The sequence below is a fragment of the Eucyclogobius newberryi genome, unplaced genomic scaffold (assembly GCF_026437365.1).
Source record: "Eucyclogobius newberryi isolate DKJ021-1_F unplaced genomic scaffold, fEucNew1.0.hap1 SCAF_9, whole genome shotgun sequence".
Taxonomy (NCBI): Eukaryota; Metazoa; Chordata; class Actinopteri; order Gobiiformes; family Gobiidae; genus Eucyclogobius; species Eucyclogobius newberryi.
In genome coordinates this window covers 16,886,597-16,899,034 of record NW_027316532.1, presented here as the reverse complement: position 1 = coordinate 16,899,034, position 12,438 = coordinate 16,886,597, and the positions used below count along the sequence as shown (strand labels likewise).

Below are 12,438 nucleotides of genomic sequence, written 5' to 3'. Positions count from 1 at the left end.
TATTTTATTTATTTATTTTTCCCTCCATTCCCTATTAAGATATGAGAGGAGTTTTGTTAATAAGAGTTTTTTGTTTTGTTTATAAGAGTTCTTCTATTAAGAGTATAAGTTATCCTATAAGTTATCTGTCCTTTCCCCCTGTATCTACTGCGTTGTAACACCGAAATGTCCCCTATGTGTGGACAATAAAGGATTAACTTTATTACTAACTGATTATCTTATCTTATCTTAACTGTAGCTAGAATTTCAGAAATTTCCCAAATTTTAAATTTGCTGCCTTTTGCGCAGATAAAGTCCGAATTGCGTCAAATTAGAATCAGTTGTTAAACTCTTTGCCCTAAACCTACTTGAAGTGAAATACATTAATTTGGCGCGACAGGGCCCTCTACAGATTTTATATGGAGGGTAAAATGTTTAGTTTCATGAAATTTGAAACAAAATTCAATTTTGACATCCCGATCAAAAAAGTAAATGAGACCCTTGTCATAATTGTTACGGCTTTGCCGTAGCGATGACAGAAACCTCCCATGTTATTCCAATGGGGAAATCGCCAGATCTCTGAAATTCGAACATGCTTACACTTTATACTTTCAGGAACTCCTCCTAGGGCGTTAGCCCTATTAACCTGAAATTTGGTGAGACTCATCAGGGGTGGACCATCAAAAGTTATTAAAATTTGTATTATAAGAGTCATGGTCTCTGTGCGGCCAAGAATTCAAAATAAAATTGCTTTTTGAATGGTAAAACAAAGGGGAGAAGATGTGACAGCGTCACAAATTCAGCAGTAGGTGTAATAAAAGGACAATGGGGGGACGTTAGCGTGGCGGCGGCGTGGTGGCGACGTGGCGGCGGCGGCGTGGCGAGGGGCGATCATTGCCGCTTGCGGCTATATTCATAATTATTATTGTAAGGCTACCCCAAATAAATTTTGCAAGTTTTTGACTCAGAGTGACCTTCAGAGGTCAGGCTTCAACAGTCAATGACGGAAGACGTCTCGATCAACCCGATCGGGAGACTATTTTAAGATATTTCAATCAACCTTTTGTACGCCGTTATCCTTTATTTTGGTAGCGAAGGCGAGCAGGGGAACATGCAGTGGACACTTGCGCCGCCATGTTTGTTTTGATGACGCTGCTGGGTGTGTTTCCCTCCCAGTAAGTCAAATTTAAATGAAGCTTTCGCGATACAAAAATGCGTGTTCAATTGTATAACCAAAGCGCCTAAAAGTACTGATCACTCGTCAATCGATCGTCAACAACGGCATGACACATGTAGGACACTGTGTTGACATGACGAGTCCCGCTGCTGTCTCAGATTGAGTCTGAAAGTGGGAGTAGCGTCACAGATTCGGACTTCTGAGGTCAATAGCTCCTAAACGCAAAAGTCTTTGCAGATCATTCACATGCCAAAATACTCATATTTACACTGCCGAGTGACACAACCTTGTTTTTAAAAATCAGATGCGTATTTTGGGCGCAACGAATTACACTGATCAGCCAAATGTGCAGCCGGATCCGAGACGAGTGCTTAGGGACCGTCCTCAAATGTGCAGCCGGAGCCGAGACGAGGGACCGTCATCAAACAGCAAAACGAAAAATGGAATGGAACGTCAAATAGAGCAGTACAATTTGAATAACACATAAAATACACCATGATGGACACCACAGCGACCTTTATTTTTCCATCAGAAGCTTAATACATATTTTTTGTGAGTTTAAAGACAATTAATATGTAGATGAGACTCCTGCAAATAGTCATCTGATTGATGATGATATGGAAGAAAGTTGTAAATAAGGCCATCTGACTTTGTGTTAATTAATTTGTTCAACAACTAATTTAATTTGCAAGTTTTGTTTTATTTTAAAAAATAGATGTTTAAAAAAAGAAAAGAAAAAGTGTTTCAAAGTTAATTTGTTATGATTTTTTTTTAAATAGAATGTTTACAAATACATTTGAAATAAATAATTGTGTTATATCAATGGAAAATATTGATTTAAAAAAATAACAGATTGTTTAGCAGCACTGCTATACAAGTGAAAATCCTTAATCTGAGCCCTGATCTGTGTATTATAGATGCATATGGAGGACCGAAAATGTAGATGCATATGCATTGCGCAGTGCGTTATTTGTCCCTTGGGATGAAAGATAGGTAACCAGCGCAATAAAATTATTCAACACGGCGCTTTAGGAAAGACTGGTTGGTGAGTCGGCGAAATATTTGAAGAATAAAAGAATTGGGCATTTTTTTAACAAAATGCAGAGATTTTTTTTTCAATCGGCTAGTTTTATACCGGGTCGGTCAGGTTACGGCAAACAGACATAATATTTTGCTCAGCCTAATAATAATAATAATAAATATAGCCGCAAGCGGCAATGATCGGAAATTAACATTTAACCTCCATATAAAATCTGTAGGGGGCGCTGTGGCTCCAAATTAATTTATTTCACTGCAAGTAGGTTTAGGGCAAAGAGTTTAACAACTGACTCTAATTTGACGCAATTCGGACTTTATCTGCGCAAACGGCAGAAATTTTAAATTTGGGAGATTTCTGAAATTATAGCTACAGTTTGCTGCTTCGCCGCTCAGAGACCGTGGCAGGTATCAATGTAATTTGGATAACTTTTGATGTCCCGCTTTTTAGGGCCAACGCCCTGAGAGGAGTTCGTAAAAGTACGACGTTTGGAAAAACTCCCGAGTCACGCTTAGCCATTTTTGAACCAATATGGCAGACATTTGGTTGGGCGGACGGCATTGCCGTAATAATATTTTTTACTTCTCTTGTCACCATCTACCTCTGCGCCAAATTTCATGATTCTACAATCAGATTTTTTTTTGGGTCATTTTCTCTCTCTCAATGCATTTTTGGTACATTTGGGGGCCAGTTTTTTTAATGTTAGAAAAGGGAGACAGCCAGAATGTAGAGAGGCACGATTTTTAGAAGTGTGCAAATTTTTGTGACTTTTCGTCCATGTTCAAAATAGGTGGGTTGGTCCCGAGAAGAAAGAAAGAAAGTAAGAAAGAAGAAGAATATTTCGATGCGAAAACAATGTTTCCCATTTTTCAAATATCATAAACTAAACATTTTCGGAAAGCGCTCGCGCTTTCCTACCTCATGGTGTGGGTCCCTGGTCAATGACGGGTACTTTTCACTTTGTGTTTTTGGCCCTCTATACAGTAATAATGTTCAATTTTTGCATTACATGTTTATATGCATGGAACATGCAAGAGATGGGGAACGTATTCGTGAGCTACTTAGTGCAATGACGTGAAGAGGAACAGATGCAGGGCATTGTCCAGCTGTGGAAGAGGGAGCATGCAGCTGTGCAGGGGGAGGGGCGGGTGACCGATCAAATCTCAAAAAAGTGAGCATTTAAATCATTCACCCACTGTAGATCCCCCTCTGTCTGGGCAGGGGGGATTTTGAAGCCCGAGATGGTTTTCAGGCTTCTCCACACTCCCTGAATGTTCTTTTGCTGCAACTGCTCCTCCATCCTCCTCTTGTAGCCGGCCTTAGCCTGCCTGATCTCCCTCCTCAGCTCCTTCTGCACAGTCCTCAGCTCCTCCTTGTTCCCTGACCTGAAGGCTCTCTTCTTCTCCTTCAGCAGAGCCTTCAGTTCACGGTTAATCCATGGCTTGTTGTTTGGAAAACACTGCACCGTCCGGGAGGGAACAATGTTCTCAAAACAGAAGTTGATGTAGTCCGTGTTGCACTCTGTGATGGTGTTGATGTCCTTCCCATGTGGGCCATAGAGCTCAGTCCAGACAGTGGTGCTGAAGCAGACCCTCAGAGCCTCCTCGCTCTCAGCAGACCACATCCTCACCTCACGGGACACCACAGGCTGCCTGCGCATGATGGGTTCATACACAGGCCTCAGATGTACAAGGTTGTGGTCCGAGCTGCCCAGGGGAGGGAGGGGGGAAGAGGAATAAGCCTCTTTGGTGTTGGCAAAAAACAAGTCCAATGTTCTATTCTCTCTGGTGGGGCAGGTGACATACTGGGTGTATGTTGGTAGAACAGAAGAGGGAGTAGCGTGGTTAAAGTCACTTTAGACGAGGAAGAGAGCCTGTGGGTGCCGTGTTTGCAGCCTACAAGTGCAGGAGAGCAGTGCTTCACAAGCATATTCAGCGTTGGCAGACGGGGCCACATAGACTACGATCAAAATCACATGTGAGAACTCCCGGGGCAGATAATATTGCCTCATGCCAATAGCCAATAGTTCAATATCCTTGTTACATAGCTGCTCCCTCACTGTGCAGTGTTCGGGTTTGGACCAGCTCGTGTTCACATACACCGCCAGACCGCCACCTCTTTTCTTCCCGCATTCTCTCGTTCTGTCCGCCCGCAGCAGATGAAAATTGTCCAAACCTACAATAGAGTCTGGCATTTCTGCTGTTAACCAGGTCTCTGTGAAAATCAAGATGCTGCTGTCCCTATAAATCCTCTGGGACCGCATGAGGCTCGCTATTTCCGTCATTCTATTTTGAAGGGACCTCACGTTACCCATGACTACGGCGGGAACCGACTTCCTGTTTCCTCCTCTCTTCTCTCGGAGTTTACGTCCAGCCCGTCTGCTTCTCTGCATTTTCCTTAGGATGTTCGCCGGGATAACGTGACGATCTCCGGGTAAGACGACTGTTCTCCGCAGTTTCATGAGTTCCTCCTTTGTGTAAACGCGGTACGGCGCCGGCCGGGGGGCGGGGCCGGAGCCGGGGGACTCAGAGCCAAGACACATCGCGACGACACAACGAAAACACTCAATCCAGCCGAATAAAGTCAAAACAAGTTAATTTAAAGCGATTCCAGTGCATGTCCCGATCGTTCGTGAAGTTCCTCTTCCATATAAACGTTTATATAAACGTGTACCGACGACACGCCGTACTTTAGCGGCGGCCGGAGGGCGCGGGGGGGGCTGGGGGCTAGTTCAGAGCTAGCTCACATCACAACAACACAACGAAAAACGCTCAAATCCAGCCGAAAAAAGTCAAAAACAGTTGAATTAAAAACGATTCCAGCGCCTGTCCCTATTGTACAGTAAAATAGAAAAAATATTTATCTAGATCTAGATTAGAGCTCACGGATCTAGATTAGAGTTTACGGATCTAGATTAGAGCTCACAGATCAAGATTAGAGCTCACGGATCTAGATTAGAGCTCCTGGATCTAGATTAGAGCTCCTGGATCTAGATTAGAGCTCATGGATCTAGATTAGAGCTCACGGATCTAGATTAGAGCTCCTGGATCTAGATTAGAGCTCCTGGATCTAGATTAGAGCTCATGGATCTAGATTAGAGCTCATGGATCTAGATTGGAGCTCATAATTACAACAAAGTGATTTACAGAATCACTTTATTTCCACAGGACAACGAAAACACACTTCCTGTGTGCCTCTATGGTGCTCCTGAGGGCACCTGAGGGCTCCTGGATGCTCCCGGGCCGGGTGCCCCCGGGTGCTCCTGGGCCCTCCTGGGGGCTCCTCAGGGCTCCTCAGGGCTCCTGGGGGCTCCTGAGTGCTCCTGGGGGCTGCTGGGTGCTCCTGGGAGTTCCTGGGAATTCCTTGGTGCTCCTGAGGGCCCATGATGAGTTTGTGATTGGCCCGTGATGTCGCTGCCTGGTTTGACGACTGTTGTTGACGCTTAAGTGACCAAACCAAGAGACAATGAAATATCAATAGTCTTGATGTTTTGAACCTGTTTTCTGACCGCGCGGCTCGTCCAGGAACCACAATGACCATCGACTTTACGTCCAGAGTCTGTGACAACAACATCGTCCACACAAAGACTCAGGCTCTGGTCAGACACACTCAGGCTCTGGTCAGACACACACACAGGCTGAGCCTGTGTATGTGTCTCTGCACGAGGTGTGTGTGTGTCTGCAGGAGGAGTGTGTGTGTCTGCAGGAGGTGTGTGTGTGTCTGCAGGAGGAGTGTGTGTGTCTGCAGGAGGAGTGTGTGTGTCTGCAGGAGGAGTGTGTGTGTCTGCAGGAGGAGTGTGTGTGTCTGCAGGAGGAGTGTGTGTGTCTGCAGGAAGAGTGTGTGTGTCTGCAGGAGGTGTGTGTGTGTCTGCAGGAGGAGTGTGTGTGTCTGCAGGAGGAGTGTGTGTGTCTGCAGGAGGAGTGTGTGTGTCTGCAGGAGGTGTGTGTGTGTGTGCGGGAGGAGTGTGTGTGTCTGCAGGAGGTGTGTGAGTGTCTGCGGGAGGAGTGTGTGTGTCTGCAGGAGGTGTGTGAGTGTCTGCGGGAGGAGTGTGTGTGTCTGCAGGAGGTGTGTGTGTGTCTGCGGGAGGAGTGTGTGTGTGTGTGTGTGCGGGAGGAGTGTGTGTGTCTGCAGGTGTGTGTGTGTCTGCGGGAGGAGTGTATGTGTGTGCGGGAGGAGTGTGTGTGTCTGCAGGAGGTGTGTGTGTGTCTGCGGGAGGAGTGTGTGTGTCTGCAGGAGGTGTGTGTGTGTGTCTGCAGGAGGTGTGTGTGTGTGTGTGTGTGTGTCTGCAGGAGGTGTGTGTGTCTTATCAGCTCGTGTGCGTCTTCTGTGCGTCAGAACATCATAAGACTCCAGACTTTTATCACGGCGCACACGTCATGAGGCTGAAGAGCGGGTTTACAGAGGTTCAGTCGGGTTCATCTGTAGAGCGGGTTTACAGAGGTTCAGTCGTGTTCATCTGTAGAGCGGGTTTACAGCGGGTCAGTCGGGTTCATCTGTAGAGCGGGTTTACAGCGGGTTTACAGCGCGTCAGTCGGGTTCATCTGTAGACCGGGTTTACAGCGGGTCAGTCGGGTTCATCTGTAGACCGGGTTTACAGCGGGTCAGTCGGGTTCATCTGTAGAGCGGGTTTACAGCGGGTTTACAGCGGGTCAGTCGGGTTCATCTGTAGAGCGGGTTTACAGCGGGTCAGTCGGGTTCATCTGTAGAGCGGGTTTACAGCGGGTCAGTCGGGTTCATCTGGAGAGCGGGTTTACAGCGGGTTTACAGCGGGTCAGTCAGGTTCATCTGTAGAGCGGGTTTACAGCGGGTCAGTCGGGTTCATCTGTAGAGCGGGTTTACAGCGGGTTTACAGCGGGTTTACAGCGGGTTTGCCGCGGTTCAGTCGGGTTCATCTGTAGAGCGGGTTTACAGAGATTCAGTCGGGTTCAATCGGGTTCAGTCGGGTTCAGTCAGGTTCAGTCGGGTTCAGTCGGGTTCAGTCTGGTTCATCCGGGCTTCAGAGAAGGTCATGAGGCTGTAGAGTTCTGTTTATGTCTCCTCACACGGATCTCATTTCCTAATTCCCCGATTTTAGAGCGTCAGCTTTAGCATTAGCGTTAGTGCGGTGGCACAGTTGGCTTTGTTTACTCGGGATGAGCCTCGGCGTTTCCAAAGCCACGGCACGCTCAGAATCCCACTGGAACAAATTGAGAATCACGACAAAACATGACGAAAGAGAACGGATCCAGTCGTGTTTGTGCATCTCATTTGTAACGTTTGGACTTTTGCTGTTTAGAATCTGGCTTCTTAAATGAGAAAGTATGAGTGTCCCTGGTGTAATTTCACTTCCTGTATGAGTGTCCCTGGTGTAATTTCACTTCCTGTATGAGTGTCCCTGGTGTGATGTCACTTCCTGTATGGGTGTCTCTGGTGTGATGTCACTTCCTGTATGGGTGTCCCTGGTGTGATGTCACTTCCTGTATCAGTGTCCCTGGTGTGATGTCACTTCCTGTATGAGTGTCCCTGGTGTGATGTCACTTCCAATCATTTTCATTTTTCAACGTTTTCTCCACAAATACCTGCTCGATTGGTGTAAATCAATCATAATCATTTACATGTACGACAGGTATAAACACACCAAATAAATCACGGACACTTTAAGACAAAACTACTTCCTCAAAAGTCTGTTCTTAACCTCATGTTTTCACCGACTCTCGATTCCAAAACCACATCATCGATTCCACATTGCTCAAATCTCTTGATCTTTCGCTGCAGCAGAAAAAACATTTGATAAACACTGACAAAGCACCAGACACACAAACCCGCTGACGATTGTTGGAAAACGATCTTTTTTATCATCGAGAGGTGAAAAATTGACAAAAACAATCTCCTCTTCCCCCCCGATGTCGACCGGAGCGTTCCAGATTCATGTGTGGAACTCGCTCACCGCGTCACGCACGTCCATCTGGAATCAAACAGCCTGAAAACAACAACAACAACAACACACAACCAACAACAACAACAACAACATTTCCTGCCTTTTTAGTTAAACCACATAGAAAATTACTTATTCTGCTTTTTTACAGTGTGTGAAAAATTATTACAGATTGTTTTTGTTGTTTCTTTTCTTTTTTTTCTTTTTTTCAACTTTTTTTTTTTCTTTTCAAATTTGTAACAAGGTGTAAGCAAACAAGACCAGAGAGTGAACAGACTTACAGCAAAACCGTCTGAACGTCGTCGGTTCTGTCATTTCATCGATTTTGTTTTTTGTATCGATTTTGGGACGAGATCATTGAGAGTCGATGGTGATAAAGCTCATTCTGTAACTTCTCTAGGATGTTTCCAGTGTTTTCCCCTCAGGACGTTGTTGTTGTTGATCAAAGGTATCGAGGTGCTGAAGCTTTTACAGAGGGATACATGGATAAATGTATAAATGTATTTGGAGACGATGGTTGAAGGTGTTGGGAGGCGCAGGCTGCTCCGAGCACATGGAGGTCCAGGTGCAGACGATGAGTCACCGATGTAAAGATTATAACGACGTTGTGCGTTCGTCAATAGCAGATGACAGGAAAATGCACGTCTTTTATGCTGGATTGTCTCTAACTCTGTTTCTCCTGTTTTTCAGAAAACGCCACTGACCCGCTCAAATGTCCCGACTCAAGGTGAGACGTTCACTTTCACGTCCCGCTACGACCAAGCACCAAAACTAAACAACTGACTTTACTTTTAGTGCATATTTGATAATTGTACTGCCACAGCCTCCATAACAGAGCGTTACACTGTGATGCGGAACTACAAACTGTATTAAATAATGTCAAGCGCCTCCTTCTGGTGGACTGACTGCAGTGCGTCTGGGGCCTGTCGCTTCATAATGTGTCTAAATGTGGCCCGCGGTCCAAGAGTTTGGCGCTTTCTGTTTTATAGCGTCGGAAAACCCGGTGTAATACAAAATAAAAAATATAACATTTTACTTTGCATTTGCTTTTTGAGCGATAGAAACAGTTTGAACACGGAAAGTCTTCTCATTTATTCATCTCTATGTTTCGACTGTGATAGGGTTCTTCTTCCTCAGTCTCTCCTTTTCTAGAGCATTTAAAAGTCACTTTGTTGTTTTTCTTTTGTCTCAGAATAAACTGGATTAAAGTTTACAGTCTGATATCGGTGCTTTTGACTGATATATCGGCCGATATCGATACTAGGTCGATATATTGGTGCATTCCTTTTACTGAAACATTTCATCAGATTTCTGATGGATCACCAAGTCAAAGACAGTTACTCTCATTACCAGATATAAAACACGTATATTTCGCGTCAGTTGCAGATAATACTTGTTTTATCACAACATGCTTTTTGTACTTAAATATTTATTCTCTTTAAAGAATGATATAAAATTTGTGATTGCTCTTCTTGCTGTGAGTCCAAGTGCTTTTCCTCTGATCCCATAAAACATGTTCATATTTCAGATATTTTTGCCCAGTTACTTATTGCAGTATTTATTAATGAACTACTTTTATTTGTACTTTATAATATTACTTTGAAGTCACAGTTCTGACTGGAGTGCACTTATGTCTCGTTTACTACAACTGTAAAACACCGTTGACCTCTGACCCCTCCAACGTGCGTCACATCTTATGGTCATAAAACATTTATCTTTACGACACATTTCACTCACTCGTAAAACAAATTGTCACTGTGTGTGAGGTCAACTGTGTGTGAGATCAACTGTGTGTGAGGTCAACTGTGTGTGAGGTCAACTGTGTGTGAGGTCATCTGTGTGTGGGGTCATCTGTGTGTGAGGTCAACTGTGTGTGAGGTCAACTGTGTGTGAGGTCAACTGTGTGTGAGGTCATCCGTGTGTGAGGTCAACTGTGTGTGAGGTCATCTGTGTGTGAGGTCATCCGTGAGTGAGGTCATCCGTGTGTGAGGTCATCCGTGTGTGAGGTCATCCGTGTGTCAGGTCATCCGTGTGTGAGGTCAACTGTGTGTGAGGTCAACTGTGTGTGAGGTCAACTGTGTGTGAGGTCAACTGTGTGTGAGGTCATCCGTGTGTGAGGTCATCCGTGTGTGAGGTCATCCGTGTGTGAGGTCAACCGTGTGTGAGGTCAACTGTGTGTGAGGTCAACTGTGTGTGAGGTCAACTGTGTGTGAGGTCAACTGTGTGTGAGGTCATCCGTGTGTGAGGTCAACCGTGTGTGAGGTCAACTGTGTGTGAGGTCAACTCTGTGTGAGGTCAACTCTGTGTGAGGTCATCCGTGTGTGGGGTCAACTGTGTGTGAGGTCAACTGCGTGTGAGGTCATCTGTGTGTGGGGTCAACTGTGTGTGAGGTCAACTGTGTGTGAGGTCAACTGTGTGTGAGGTCAACTGTGTGTGAGGTCATCCGTGTGTGAGGTCATCCGTGTGTTAGGTCAACTCTGTGTGAGGTCATCCGTGTGTGAGGTCATCCGTGTGTGAGGTCATCCGTGTGTGAGGTCATCCGTGTGTGAGGTCATCCGTGTGTGAGGTCAACTCTGTGGGAGGTCATCCGTGTGTGAGGTCAACTCTGTGTGAGGTCAACTGTGTGGGAGGTCATCCGTGTGTAAGGTCAACTGTGTGTGAGGTCATCCGTGTGTAAGGTCAACTGTGTGTGAGGTCAACTGTGTGTGAGGTCATCCGTGTGTGAGGTCATCCGTGTGTGAGGTCAACTGTGTGTGAGGTCAACTGTGTGTGAGGTCATCCGTGTGTAAGGTCAACTGTGTGTGAGGTCATCCGTGTGTAAGGTCAACTGTGTGTGAGGTCAACCGTGTGTGAGGTCATCCGTGTGTGAGGTCATCCGTGTGTGAGGTCAACTGTGTGTGAGGTCATCCGTGTGTGAGGTCAACTCTGTGAGGTCAACTCTGTGAGGTCAACTGTGTGTGAGGTCAACCGTGTGTGAGGTCATCCGTGTGTGAGGTCATCCGTGTGTGAGGTCAACTCTGTGAGGTCAACTGTGTGTGAGGTCATCCATGTGTAAGGTCATCCATGTGTAAGGTCAACTGTGTGTGAGGTCATCCGTGTGTAAGGTCAACTGTGTGTGAGGTCATCCGTGTGTGAGGTCAACTGTGTGTGAGGTCATCCGTGTGTAAGGTCAACTGTGTGTGAGGTCAACTGTGTTTGAGGTCATCTGTGTGTGAGGTCATCTGTGTGTGAGACGTCAACTTAGTTTATCCTGCTGTGGTGATTGCGCCCCCTGCTGGTCGGGGCTGTGTTTGCCTCTATTCCTGTCACAATGATGACATTATGCAGAGTGAAACAAGCCTCTGAGATTTGATCATAAAAATAGTGCAGATATTGTTCCTCATGTTTATGATTCTGTTTGAATGAAGGTGAAAGTCCATCATAAAAGGCCAGGATTTTATGTTTATTGGAATCAATGCTCTCCCCAGAATTTTTTAAAGGGATGGTAAATATGCCTCATACGGGTTTGCATTTTCCTCCAAGGATGGTTTAATGTACCTTCATTATTTCCAAATGTACATGCATATGCATCCATAAACATACTATTACATGGTGTATAAGTCTAAACATACTATTACATGGTGTATAAGCCTAAACATACTATTAAATGGTGTATAAGCCTAAACATACTATTACATGATGTATAAGCCTAAACATACTATTACATGGTGTATAAGCCTAAACATACTATTACATGGTGTATAGACCTAAACATACTATTACATGGTGTATAAGCCTAAACATACTATTAAATGGTGTATAAGCCTAAACATACTATTACATGATGTATAAGCCTAAACATACTATTACATGGTGTATAAGCCTAAACATACTATTACATGGTGTATAGACCTAAACATACTATTACATGATGTATAAGCCTAAACATACTATTAAATGGTGTATAAGCCTAAACATACTATTACATGATGTATAAGCCTAAACATACTATTACATGGTGTATAAGCCTAAACATACTATTACATGGTGTATAGACCTAAACATACTATTACATGGTGTATTGTTCTATCCAACATCATGAAATTTGAATATTGGCTTTGCAAAACCTAATGGAATCATGGAAATTATAAATAAACATAAAGACATAGTCATTTAAATGTATTTCCAGTGAGCACTGTGTAGGGTCTCAAACTACATGTATTCAGTTTATGATTAAGGAAGATTTCTTAGCAGAAACGAGACAAGACGGGGCACCAGGGTTAAACCCAAAGAGCTAAGATACGGTCCTTAATCACGCTCGTTAAAAAGGTCTGAAGGGTGTTTCACGATTCA

At 44.7% G+C, this 12,438-nt stretch overlaps 1 protein-coding gene across 1 annotated transcript in view; it reads left to right on the top strand.

Moving 5' to 3' along the window:
- LOC140353611 (3',5'-cyclic-AMP phosphodiesterase 4C-like) overlaps positions 1–12,438 on the top strand; it is a 110,010-nt gene that overhangs the window by 12,153 nt on the left and 85,419 nt on the right. The window contains exon 2 of the mRNA XM_072438257.1: positions 8,797–8,833. Coding sequence (XP_072294358.1) covers positions 8,819–8,833 — 15 coding nt within the window. The 5' untranslated portion in view covers positions 8,797–8,818. The remainder of the gene's footprint in view (positions 1–8,796; positions 8,834–12,438) is intronic.